Source organism: Alosa alosa, chromosome 4, assembly GCF_017589495.1.
Source record: "Alosa alosa isolate M-15738 ecotype Scorff River chromosome 4, AALO_Geno_1.1, whole genome shotgun sequence".
In the NCBI taxonomy this organism is placed as follows: Eukaryota; Metazoa; Chordata; class Actinopteri; order Clupeiformes; family Clupeidae; genus Alosa; species Alosa alosa.
The window spans coordinates 5,402,476-5,414,646 of record NC_063192.1 but is presented as its reverse complement, the minus strand read 5'-3'; the positions used below and the strand labels follow the sequence as shown (position 1 = coordinate 5,414,646).

Genomic DNA, 12,171 nt, shown 5'->3' with positions numbered 1-12,171 from the left:
TTGAGAAACACAAACAGCCCATATTGTAAAGAAACATCACTAAAGTTACAATTATATATCGTAAGCCACGAAAACGCATAGCCAATTTGAAGAAGCAGCCTAACAAATGAACTTCAGACCCGACCTTTAAAAAGCAGTAAGTGAAATGGTCACTTACACCATTCATTATAGGCCTATTAGTTCAGCGCTTCATTTTCTGCTGTAACATGGCGCCGCCTAAGGCTGAATGATTGTTACAACAACTTAAATAGCTTTGAATTGTTTTCAATTTTAGAATGTACAGTGAAATATGTCAAGCAAATGAAAATATAGGCTAGACTTTTAATAGGGGAGAGACATTTTATTTTACATTTTATTATACATAAATTAACAAATTGCCCAGAATCACAGTCTAACCAGTGTGGGACAGGCATATGTATATACCTGCAGTTGCTTTGCCTTTTTTGTCTTATGCCAATGACTATATGAGTATGATCAGATGAATGTCCAGTGCTGGTACGAATGTGCGAGGTCACATCGCTTCATAACCACTTTGCCTCCTTCCAGGGTTAAGCATTTCTCCAGAATGGCATTTTTCAGAAGGAACATCTAAAAGTAGTCCACAACACATACCACATCAGTTAAGTGCTCAGGTTACTAAGGTTACTACAGTTACAAAACCACTGGTGAAGAATATGGAAAATGTGTGCATTGTTTTTGCGTAGATATATGTTTACAATCTAAATGCTTGTCCCCAATCAATGGTACAGTGAGTACATAAAGTAGTCTGTTGCCTAGAGCAATTTAGGACTATTTTGGCATCCTCCACACTATTGCACAGCCTTTACAAACAGTTTATCACTAAAAATATACACAGAGGATCACTTCAGACCCTGACTCATCAGTCACCTTTGGGAGTATGAGGGTAAGGACCCACTCTTGCTGGGGTGTCACCTCTGTCCCTTTGCCCTTATAGGTGCATGGGTCCATCCTGACAGGCTCTGAATCCAAGGTAGCGTGCAGACACACTACACTGTGACGCAGTTCCTGTTGCGATGTGAACTCAAAATACTAAGGAACAAGGTAGTGGAGGAAAAGTGGCAATTAATAAGAAAGCCATTTCAGTTGTAAACATGGTCAAGACGTTAAACATAATTGCTACATAATTGGGCGCCTCTTAAGTCACATATCTTTCCTGCTACCTTAATAAACAAACAATACTGTAACATGTAATGAAACGTTTGTCACTTTGGGAAAAAAACAAAAATACAATAAGCAAAATACAATTACATAACTGTTCATTTACATGTTTTTCATGCATTAAGATGAGGCAATACAGGGCAGAGGCAATAAATGGCATCATAATTGTAGACAAACGGATCTGGTACCTGGTTGCCACCCAAATTGTGACACGGGTACATCATCACAGGCTTTTGTGGATTCTTCTGACCAACATCCAGACACGTCTCTGACCCCATGTTCTTGACCTGTACACCACATGACCACACGGCAAGTAAGGTCAACAGGTAAGCACATTGCTCATGTTGAGGTTGTATAGGTGTAAAGTAGCACAAGGCAGGATTTTCCTTTTTTTGTCAATTCGAGAACAGCCAAAGGGTTATGTTGTTGGTCAGAACAATAAAACTAAATAGTGTAATACCAGGCATTCTGGACAGGCAGTCGGCATTCAAGTCTGCCTATTCACCAAAATGAGTTTTAGTCCACCATTTTAAAAGTAAAAACTACAGTCACTGACAAGAGTATTGCATGTCACCCCTTTAGAAATGTTGTTTTTTAAGCAAAATACACACACCTTTTTTGAGAAAACAAACAAACCAGGACCATTTCAATAGCTCAACACAACTGAAACAACAATTGGTTTCCCCAAATTCAACACAAAATATCACCAAAATGCTGCGGGAAGTGAATACTGTCAAACTGACAGGGTCAAAAGTATTGACACCCTTCACAAAAAGTGTCTTTTGGACTGATAAAAGCACACTTTGCATTGTTTTCATTGTAAAATCCAGTGCTAAGGTTATGAGTAGTCAGACGTCAGCTGTGGTAGTACAATTACCGCTCCAAAGAGAGCTGGGGTCAGGTCAGGGACATAAGCCTCTGGGTAGACATGGTTCAGGTACCAGGTGAAATTTTTACAGTTCAATCTCTCTTTGAGTCTGAGCCGCTCTGAAATGTCACCGTAAGCATTCTGAAAAATACAACAAAAAAAAAAGATAAATAAGAAACATGTTAAACTAGATGCACCGCAGAGTGGTACAAAATATGACCGCCGCCCAGTCCAGCACATTTTTTCCACAAAAATAAATCACGCTGAAAGGCCTATATGATTCTAACTGTCTCACTAAATTGCATTATCCACACTCAATTCTCACTGGTATCTGCTAGACAACAAGTACCAAAACATGATTAGTTCATAGATTTCACATGTAAAATTCATTTTATACAACCCCACCCCCATCTTGCCTGTTCATAATTCTGAGAAATTGTTGAATTGTGTGCATGTGTGCGTGTACATGTTTATGTTTATGTGTGTGGGTGTGGGTGTGTGTGTGTGCTTGTGTGTTTGCCTGCGTATGTGTGTTTGTGCATGTGCATGCATGCGTACATATGTCTACTGTGTGAGTATGTGTCATACGTATGATTACTGTGAATGTATGTGTGTGCGTGTGTATCTGTTTATGCACATGTGTGCACATGGAATGGGTTAACATGACCCCTGGAGGCAAACATACGGAAAAAATTGGTCATCCTAGGCCCTACGGTTCTCAAGATATTCACAGAAAACTGTGTCTGCCCTACCCTCCTTTCGGGGGGTCCAGTACAGCGGGGGGGGCTACAGATCAAAACAAAAAATAAATAAATAAAAAAAAAAAAAAAAAAAAAAAAAAACACAAATCTGACTAAACCTATAGCTTGGCTGGCTTGCCGGGCGGTCATAATAAGAGGTAGAATTAGACAAACCAAACACTGACACAGATGGCGATGGTTATTGAACAGATGGCGAAGCAGTTTTGAATATGTCAATTCTGATACATTATAACCAGCAAATGCATATAGACATGCCGTCCCACAAAACACACAGTTTTACCCTAAATCAGACAGACCTCATCGTACCTCTTGAGCTATTGCTGCTGCCTTTTTGTTCATGCGATAGAATATTTTTTTGTAGTCATCCATCCAGACCTCGGCCAGGCGCACCTGGTTGCGCACGATCACATCAGTGCCGTTGGGGAAGGAGTGGGGACTGCTGGAACGAAAGATGTGGCCCACCACTGAGCACGGAACAATCTCCAACTGCCCCCCACACAGCCACACCTGCAGGGCACCAGAATGGAGATATTGTACATCACCAGTGAAACACTTAAAGGAGCAGTCAGCTATTGTGCAGGAAGTCGCATTTGTTCATGTTTATATTTAAATTTATTAGCTGACACTTTTGTCCAAAACAATGTACACTATATTTTAACCAAGGACCAAATGACACACCAGGGAGGTAGTTCACTACTTCACCCCTTCCTTCCACACAGGGTTTCATTTTTGTGTGGGGCACAGGCTGCCCAAAATTTATTGGTTTCCAGTTTTTGAAGGCTGGGCAAAAGTAAGCAAAGTCTGTTTTTTTTTTTATTGTGTACTCATGGAATGGGCGGTTAGCGGATCGTGAGGAGATGTTTGCTGAATGTGACAAAAAAAAAATAAAAATGATGAACTTGAAATTGTGTAGAAATAGCTGACTGCACCTTTAAACATCCAAGCACAGAACATCATAAAGATGCAGACCAAAAAGACTTGGGAAGAGGACAGTAACATTAAATTAATAACATACTCTGAAGGACATCTCAATGTTCTCTCCTCCCCAAATCTCCATCTTGTCATCATAGGTCCCGATGTGTTCAAAGAAAGCTTTAGATATGGAGAAAAGGCCACCAGCAAACACTGGAGTCCTGAGTGGAACATTTATTTAAACAAATGCAAATAATGACACAGGACATGTTGAAATGACAAACTGAAATTTCACTGTTATTTTATAGATCTGCCAAGCATCAGTTGGCAACACCATGATGCATTTTGGCACTACTTCATAAATGAAAAGTAAACAGAGACAGGATATGGATTAGGGTATTTGTAAACATGACTATTAACAGGACCACAAGTGGTGGCCTGTCCTCTTGCAGATTCTTCTGTTGTTGACATCTGAAGTATACAGCTTTTTTTGCTCTTCACAGAATAGCCATTCACTCTATCGGTATATGTATTCACCTCACTGGGTAGGTTTCGTCTTTCAGTCTGCTTCTCTCCTGACTGGTTATGGTCTCCCATCCAAAGTTCAGGCTCCAGTCGAAGTTGCCTCGGCTGTGTACCCGCTGGGTGGGCACTGGCCTGGTGAACTTCAGGCTGTTCTGGTCTATGACGACTATATCAGGGCTGACCACCGCTGTGGGCTCCTGCACAATGCGCGCCAGCAGAGGCTCCAGCCAGCCATGGAAGCATTCACCTTGTGGGAAAACACAGGGTTGCACATATTTCTCACAAGCGTCCCACGCCAGCTGACTAGATTTTTTTTAGACTAAGGCTCACATTTTTCAAACTTCCCAGACCTACGGACTAGATTTATAACACAGAGTTGCTCATGTTTCTCAGATTTCCCATGCCCACTAAATGGCCTGATTGGCACGCTGAAACAGTGGTGATTTTAGGCTATTTTTCGGGGGTACTCAAGCAATGCTCTGTGACTGGTGTTCGTTCTGTTTGACTGATATCAGTACATGGTGTTCGGAACTTACAGTGCGAGTCCAGAAAAGTGAGAACCTCTCCGTGGGCTTTTTGTGCACCCAGCAGCCTGGCAGCAACTAGTCCTTTTCTTTCCTGCTGCCGAAGCAAACGCACCATCTTGAAGGCCTGGACATGATGTTCTAAAGGTGCTTTTAAATCATCTTTAAAAATGAAACACAGGAAAATAAAGAAAACTTGAATATGTTAATGCTGTTAAATTTGATCAATGCTAGAGGTCACTTAAGACTTAAGAGATCAAACTGTTGTGACTACTATAATCCCTAAAATTGATTACCGGTAACATGGCTTGAAACACAAAAGAGGGAAAACACACAAAAGCCTGCAGGCAACCTCCAGGTACCCACCCAGAGTGCTGGCATCATCCACTAAGATGATTTCTTTGAGCATGACAGCAGGTGCCGTGTACAGCACGCTATAAACAGTGCGAAGGAGAGTGGACCACGCCTCATTATGGAACACGATGATAACACTAGTGGATGGCAGGGGTGGGCAGCGGCGGAAGAGACGATCAACACACCTGGCAACAGAAAACCTTTGAGACCAACCGTATGGCTTACACACAGTATACCACTCAAACTACCTGTAAACTAAGCTACCACCCAACAAACTAAGGCGTCTTCAACAAAACATTCATCAACAGGGTCAAGATAACTGTATCAGTGTTGCATTGAATTTAACCTTTGGTTGATTTGGTTGTCAAAATGTCTGCCATTCTTGGACTAGCCTAACAACTGATATATTAAACAGAAATTATATAATAAATAAATGATACAATAAACAGGGCAGCCGTGGCCTACTGGTTAGCACTTCGGACCTGTAACTGCAGGGTTGCCGGTTCGAACCCTGTCTAGTAGGCATGGCTGAAGTGCCCTTGAGCAAGGCACCTAACCCCTCACTGCTCCCCGAGTGCCGCAGTTGATGCAGGCAGCTCACTGCGCCGGGATTAGTGTGTGCTTCATCTCACTGTGTGTACACTGTGTGCTGTGTGTGTTTCACTAATTCACGGATTGGGATAAATGCAGAGACCAAATTTCCCTCACGGGATCAAAAGAGTATATATACTTATATAGAATCTATTAAGCAGTTTCATTCTTACTCAGGGGGGCGTGTGTCGTTGCCCAGACTTCGGTGCAGAGAGATGCGGTCACTGGCAAACTTGTTGAAGCAGTGCGTACGCAAGCCCTTATTCTTCTCCCGCTGCTCCTCTGGGCTGAGGTGCCTTGACACAAAGGCCCTCCCATAGGCCCCTTGACTCCTCTGGTCCTCTGGAGGCCTCTGTAGGTAGGGCCTTAGCTCAACATTGCTATAAAATCCTGATGGGCAGAAGGGGTCCACAGTCGTGGGGTGCAGCCCGAGAGATGGGGGCTGAGGGGCTACGATTTGAAAAGTTAGGTTGCTGATGGCTGCAAACCTGACAAAGACCTTCACCCACTCCTGAGTGCTGGGGAGGACTAGGGGCCACGGCACGGGGGACATGGTGCCTTCTCCTCCCTGCTGTAGAGTAACCAGGAGCAGCATGAGGAAGAGGGCACCACTCAGCGCTAGGAGCTTCAGACGCCGTGAATAGCGACGTGGTAACATGCGTAACATGATGAGGGAAGGCCTGTGCAGCAACACAAACAAAAATGAGTAACATCAGGCTCATTTACATTCCAATAACGACGGCGCTAGCTACAAATAGGCTACAGGGCAAGCCAGTAGGTTAGGTATTGGCCTTTGGTCAGCCACAGAAATGTGGATGTCGACAGTTGGTTTATACAGAAACAGCAACAATGGTGTAACGCAGGTGTGTCATCATTACTGAGAGGCCGTTCAGCTCTGTGGAAACATAATGTCATAAAGTCTGTGTTTCGTTTGCATGCGTTAAAGCCGCACGCTTTGCAGTGGCGTACCTGACGGCAGCACCTTACCTCAACCCTTATCAGAAGTTTAGGAAGATTCAGTCTAGAATTACCTCAATTGACGATCTTTCAGTTTGAAACGGGGGTAATGGAATAACTTATTTCCAGCATCAAACATGCATTCGTTAGCCACGGAGTAAACTTGCACGACAGACAGGTGTATTTGATCATGCAGCTAATTGGTTATTCTTTCTGTGTGGCTGGGCTTTAGGCTGCAAATCTGTGGCCATGTTAGATTCTAGTTAAGACTCACACTAGATTCTAAGTAGTTTGTAATCCCCCCGGATATAGACTAATAGACATAGACTAAACGATTTAGTCTGTGCCATTCTCAATTTCACAACGTGACTCATTTGAACCAGACCACCGTCTCAGATAGGCTATCCTCAGTGTCAAACACAATAATGCATGTAGTATAACTTATACACAGGGAAAAAGCACTAACTGGCAGAAATGATAAGCCATTGCAGCCAAACTATGTTCTAGTATTGTTGAGCCGTGGAAAATTAATAGACGAACAATTTTGGAGTTTGCACTGAGATGTTGTCGGGTAGCCATTGAATATTCCGACATCAGAGATTGCTAACAGGTGTTTCAAAATATCTGGGAACTTTCTGGAGCTCTGAATGGCAGAGGATAGCTACAGATCATCAGACAACACAATCATTGTAGGCTGCATTATGGGCCATAATTTATGGCTTTGTCAATCAACATAGAAGAGGTGAAGCGCAAGTTCAACAGCAAATAGGACTTTTCAGCACATATCAAACCATATAGGCTAGCCCAGGGATGGGCAACTAATTTCCACAAGGGGCCACATGACAAACTGGGACTGTTGAGGAGGGCCGGACCCAAAATACCGAACTCAATTCTGTTCAATTCTATTCTGTTCTTGTATAACATTAAGTAAATCATATGGTTTTGTTTACTAGTCGTAAGAACAGATGAAAATGTGAGGGAGACAAAGGAAAAACAGCAATATTTAATCTATGTCCAGTATTTAATCCTCATTCTCGAAAATTATTTTTTGACATTGACATTTTTTTTTTTTTCAGTTTTCAAAGACTGATATAAAAAAGTACTACAATATCTATATAATTATGCTAGGTCATAAAAATGTGAAGGAGTCAGTACAACCGATAGGCCTGTGCCACAATTTCATCAACACTCAGCAATATTTCATCATTAAATCATTACCATCATTAAATTAACTCTATGCAGAATTAGACTACGAACATGTGGAGCAGACAATAGTAGGCTGTCATTAGTTAATCAACATGCACAAAGAAAACTATTCTTTATACTCGCTCTGTGTGTTGAGCCGGCAGCTTCAAGCAACCTGTGGGTAGTAGCATCATAGTTCGCTAACATAAGCTTTGCAAATAAACTCAGACATATTTTGGTTACAATTACGGGGTTATCCGATAATGTCTATCTGCCAGTAACGTTTTGAAATGAACACTTCGTATCGCCAACGAGCAGCAGTAGGAGTTCGTTCTAACAACCTTTGCGGTGGTGAGCGACGCAGACATAAGAAACACAAAACTTTGAAAGGTTTACGCCGACGTAAAGGCAACTGCATTGTGTCGAAGCAGAAGCTAACATTCTATTCACCAGCACATCAGTGAGGGTGTTACCGTCGTATGCATCCACGCACAAATGTATGGGCGTACAAATAGCAGTCGCTTTCAAAATAAAAACAACGATATTGATTTGCATGCATTATCTCTATGCAAGGCTCTTGACTATTGTTCTTTCACGGACCTTACGCGGGCCGGTCAGGGAAAGCCCACGGGCCGGATGTGGCCCGCGGGCTGCATGTTGCCCATGTATGGGCTAGCCCAATGAACGCCTATGTAAATAGACAAACACTCGCATCAAAGCAGGGTGACTTCTTCAGATTTGCGAGTGCTGTCAAAACGATCGTATACGGTTTGCTCATATAGTCTAGTGGTGTGGTGGTGAAGTGTCATGCTGCGTTCAAGAGCGTAGGGTAGGTCTATGTCCCGTAGTAGCCTATATTTTAATTTAACGTCTTTAATGGTAAGAGATCGCACAGGGATAGATAATGAGCGGTTGTTTAAGATTAAATTGCAATGCCAGACACCTTCAGATATGAGAGACCCCCTCAGATTTTTGACTTTGTTTCTTTCATGGGAGCCAGTCCTCACTCTATGGGAGCTCGGCTCCCTCTGGCTCCCAAGTAATTCGAGCACTGTCTGTAAATGCTTTATAAGTAGCATATAGCTAATTTGGGTTCATTTTTAACGTAACACGTATTTATGTCATAAGTAGGCCTTGATTCCGAATACTAGCCTACGATTTCATAAATCAGTAGCCTAGTCTATCTTCCCCTGAACTACATTGTTTCATACCAAGTTCTAAAGCAGGGGTCTCAAACTCAAGCTGGAGGCCACTTCTGCCAATGTCATCTGATTGGAGGGCCACGTCAGTGTTAAAGAATAATACAAAAAAGAACGGCTATTTTTAAACACAAAACTACAAACAGAAAGTTTTTTATCTATTTTAGACACCTGTGCTAGCAACCTTAGCTTATAAATAAAATAATGATAAAATAAATGTTAATACAAATTATAAAAACAAACAAACAAAAAAACCCATAAAAACAGGTAGGCATGTGTGTGTGTTTCACACCAAATATTTTCCTCTCATAACTTTTTTTAAATCTGGCAAACAAGGCGTCAGGGTTAAGAAAGCAACACCATTGGATTTTTATATCAAAATTTCAAAAGGCCATGGCTTGAAAGTGGTCAGAGATAGTCCTACTGTAAATGTAAAAATCTTTGAGTATAAACAAAAGTTTATGAATGGGGGTAAATTTACCCTAATTTGCCACTGGATGGCAAGCACCTCAAATTATGCACCTTTCAGTAAATACTGGATGAACATATTTGAGCAGGTTTACTTTCTTTTTTGTCATATTACAAACAAATAGGCCTACATACAAATACATTACCACATAACAAATTAACAGGAAAACACCTAAGATGTATACCAACAATAGTAAACTATTACTAGCTCAACAACAAGGTCTACACATAAAGTATCCTGGTCAAATCAGTTCCTATCGCGGGTGACTTTGTAGTTCTTCAGAGTCCTACTACCCCTGCTGTCTGTACCACATCCATTAGGCTACCACTATCATCACGATTACCACTGCAACCTCCAAGCTATGTTGGGCAGAGGGTCAAAATAAGCATGGCATGCTTGGTGGAAACCGTCATATGCTATACACGCAAAGACGCACCTCCATTCACAGACGCACCGTGACTACACTAATTCTGATCATTTCTGTATTAACAGTTTTGACCAGTGCCCTTGAGTGGCTGAAATCTAACACATGTGACAACTTACCCGTGTGACATCTAACTCCGCTCTCCCCTATAACTGTCAATAGACGATCGATCATAATCTCCAAAAGGATATTCTCCTTCAGAATCAGAATAGGTGAATAACATAGCCTACCCAAGACTTCATCACACGTGAACGTTTTTCAATATTTGGTGTAGGCCTATTTCTGCTTCAATTTGTGCAAAACTATGGCCTGCATCGCTTCCGCGTCATTACAAATGAACGTCTTCGTGTTTCTCGCGTGTAGCCTAATACAAGTATTTCCTGAAAACTTTGTGCAGCTATTTTGGGTTTGAATCAAGCTCTGGATGTCTAGCAAATAGTGGAGGAGAGTACAACTGAGATTTGTCACCTCAAGGGCCGGATTACATTATTATTTTGACATAGGTCGCGGGCCGGAATTGGGCCGGATTTGGCCCGCGGCCCAGGAGTTTGAGACCCCTGTTCTAAAGAATTTTAGAAAGTCTGTCGTGAAGGGCGGTGCTAGTAACCATAGTTACCACCTAAACAGAAAAAAAGATTTCGGAAACTTGTCAAAGAAGTGTGCACTTGTGCACAGAGAAACAAATGACTGATGGCATTCTTCGGGGTTACAAACTGTGGTTATCAGAATCCAATTGGAGATCGGATGTTCTCTAAAACTTCCAACACTCAAGGTAAATGTCTGATCATGCGTAAGACTGTATTTGACTCTAGACAAGCCTATCTGCTTCAAAGGCGTAGCTAGGCTACGCTAGTGAGTTTGATTTTTTTTTTGTCTTTGAAGCAGATGATCTTTTTTATAAGTAACATCAGCGTGTATATGACCAAATGAATCATGTTCATATTTAACAGATCGGGAGAGAGTGCCAGAATTACCTCCCATTCATCCCACGAGGAGGCCGTCGTGTACCGACACATGCAGTATCTACAACCAACCTCTCCCCTACAGCATAGACTTACATCGCGGCAGCCAAATGATCTATAGAGAAATGCTAAGACGAGCTCAAACGCCAAGATGTACGTATCCTATGTTAGCCAACTCCAGTTGTCGTATGCATTATTATCTGTACCAGTCGACAAATTCTTACATACACTTTGCACCGCTGTGCACACTCTTGTTTTGTTCACGCACAGCCCCCAACCAGCTGTATGTCATGCCCGTCACTGATGCCCAGCATTACGGATGGTGGCTGCCTAGTAATGAACAGTGGACAAGAACGCGCAGGTTCCCTCGCAAGCACAGCGAGATGACCAAGTAAGTAGCCAGCCTAGCCTATTTGGGAAAACGGTCTGTGTCTGCTTAAGGTGCTAGAACACAGTTGTTTTGTTGAAGAGCTGGGGAGGGACATTAATCAGAAATATCCAGACCCTTGTGTACTGCTTTGGGACTTAGTTACTTTGAATAGGCTTAATGTTTTAGAAGGATCTTCTCAAACCCTCCTGTTTGCTCCCCAGATTTGTGATGGAGATGTCCATGACTGACCACGAGTTCAGCTTGTTCTGACTTCTGCTGCTGGAAAATTAATGCTTGTGTGGTTAATAAATTGTTCTTCATATAGCATAGTATTTCTATAGTCTATATTTTTTCCATATTTAGTCTTTTACAGATTTGTAATACATTTATTAGAAGGTCAGTAACACTGTGGTTTTATTTTACCTGACACTTGTTCCAACTGTTTCCTTGCTGATTTTGTGTTGGCTGATACAGAATAACCTACTGGAGATATAAAAGGACACTAGTGCTACAAATTAATATTGTAGCCCTATATTAAATCAAAAGAATATTTACTTGCATTTCTTCATGTAACTGTTATCAATATCCTATTACCAAATAAAGGAAAAGCCAGTAGATTGCACTTGTTTTTTGTCTCTAGACAAGCAGATGTAGGTGAATGAGTTGTGGGTAATGGAGCAGTGATGACATCTTCATTACATGTGCTGCTTGAGTCTCTGTCAACAAGTGCATCTGCCTCAATGCAGCGTGTAAAATATTTAAGGACCTGGTGGATCTAAGTCAGGCTTCTTAAGTTACTCCTCCTCTGGACAGTGTCCAGGCACCCTGAGCATTCCGATACTGTACAAGTATTTCACAACCAGATGGTCATATATGTTTACGATGATAAAA

General features: G+C 41.9%; 2 protein-coding genes across 3 annotated transcripts; one reads left to right on the top strand and one right to left on the bottom strand.

The window, feature by feature from the left end:
* Positions 1-343: 343 nt before the first annotated feature.
* LOC125293506 (polypeptide N-acetylgalactosaminyltransferase 6-like) lies at positions 344-6,917 on the bottom strand. Of its 2 annotated transcripts, none has more exons than XM_048241448.1 (11): positions 6,746-6,917; positions 5,888-6,394; positions 5,136-5,308; positions 4,782-4,931; positions 4,258-4,492; positions 3,824-3,941; positions 3,115-3,315; positions 2,057-2,188; positions 1,368-1,466; positions 889-1,050; positions 344-588 (listed from the first exon to the last, which is right to left on the bottom strand). In XM_048241448.1, the coding sequence occupies exons 1-11, from the start codon at positions 6,808-6,810 to the stop codon at positions 475-477; spliced, it is 1,956 nt and encodes a 651-aa protein (XP_048097405.1). In that variant the 5' UTR covers positions 6,811-6,917; the 3' UTR covers positions 344-474. The 2 variants fall into 2 exon arrangements, with proteins under 2 accessions (XP_048097405.1, XP_048097406.1); XM_048241449.1 differs by lacking the exon at positions 6,746-6,917 and adding an exon at positions 6,684-6,720.
* Positions 6,918-10,570: 3,653 nt separating this feature from the next.
* Positions 10,571-11,895, top strand: LOC125293806 (testis-expressed protein 49-like). Its single transcript, XM_048241935.1, has 4 exons — positions 10,571-10,720; positions 10,899-11,063; positions 11,181-11,301; positions 11,502-11,895. The coding sequence occupies exons 1-4, from the start codon at positions 10,639-10,641 to the stop codon at positions 11,548-11,550; spliced, it is 417 nt and encodes a 138-aa protein (XP_048097892.1). The 5' UTR covers positions 10,571-10,638; the 3' UTR covers positions 11,551-11,895.
* The last annotated feature ends 276 nt before the right edge of the window (positions 11,896-12,171 follow it).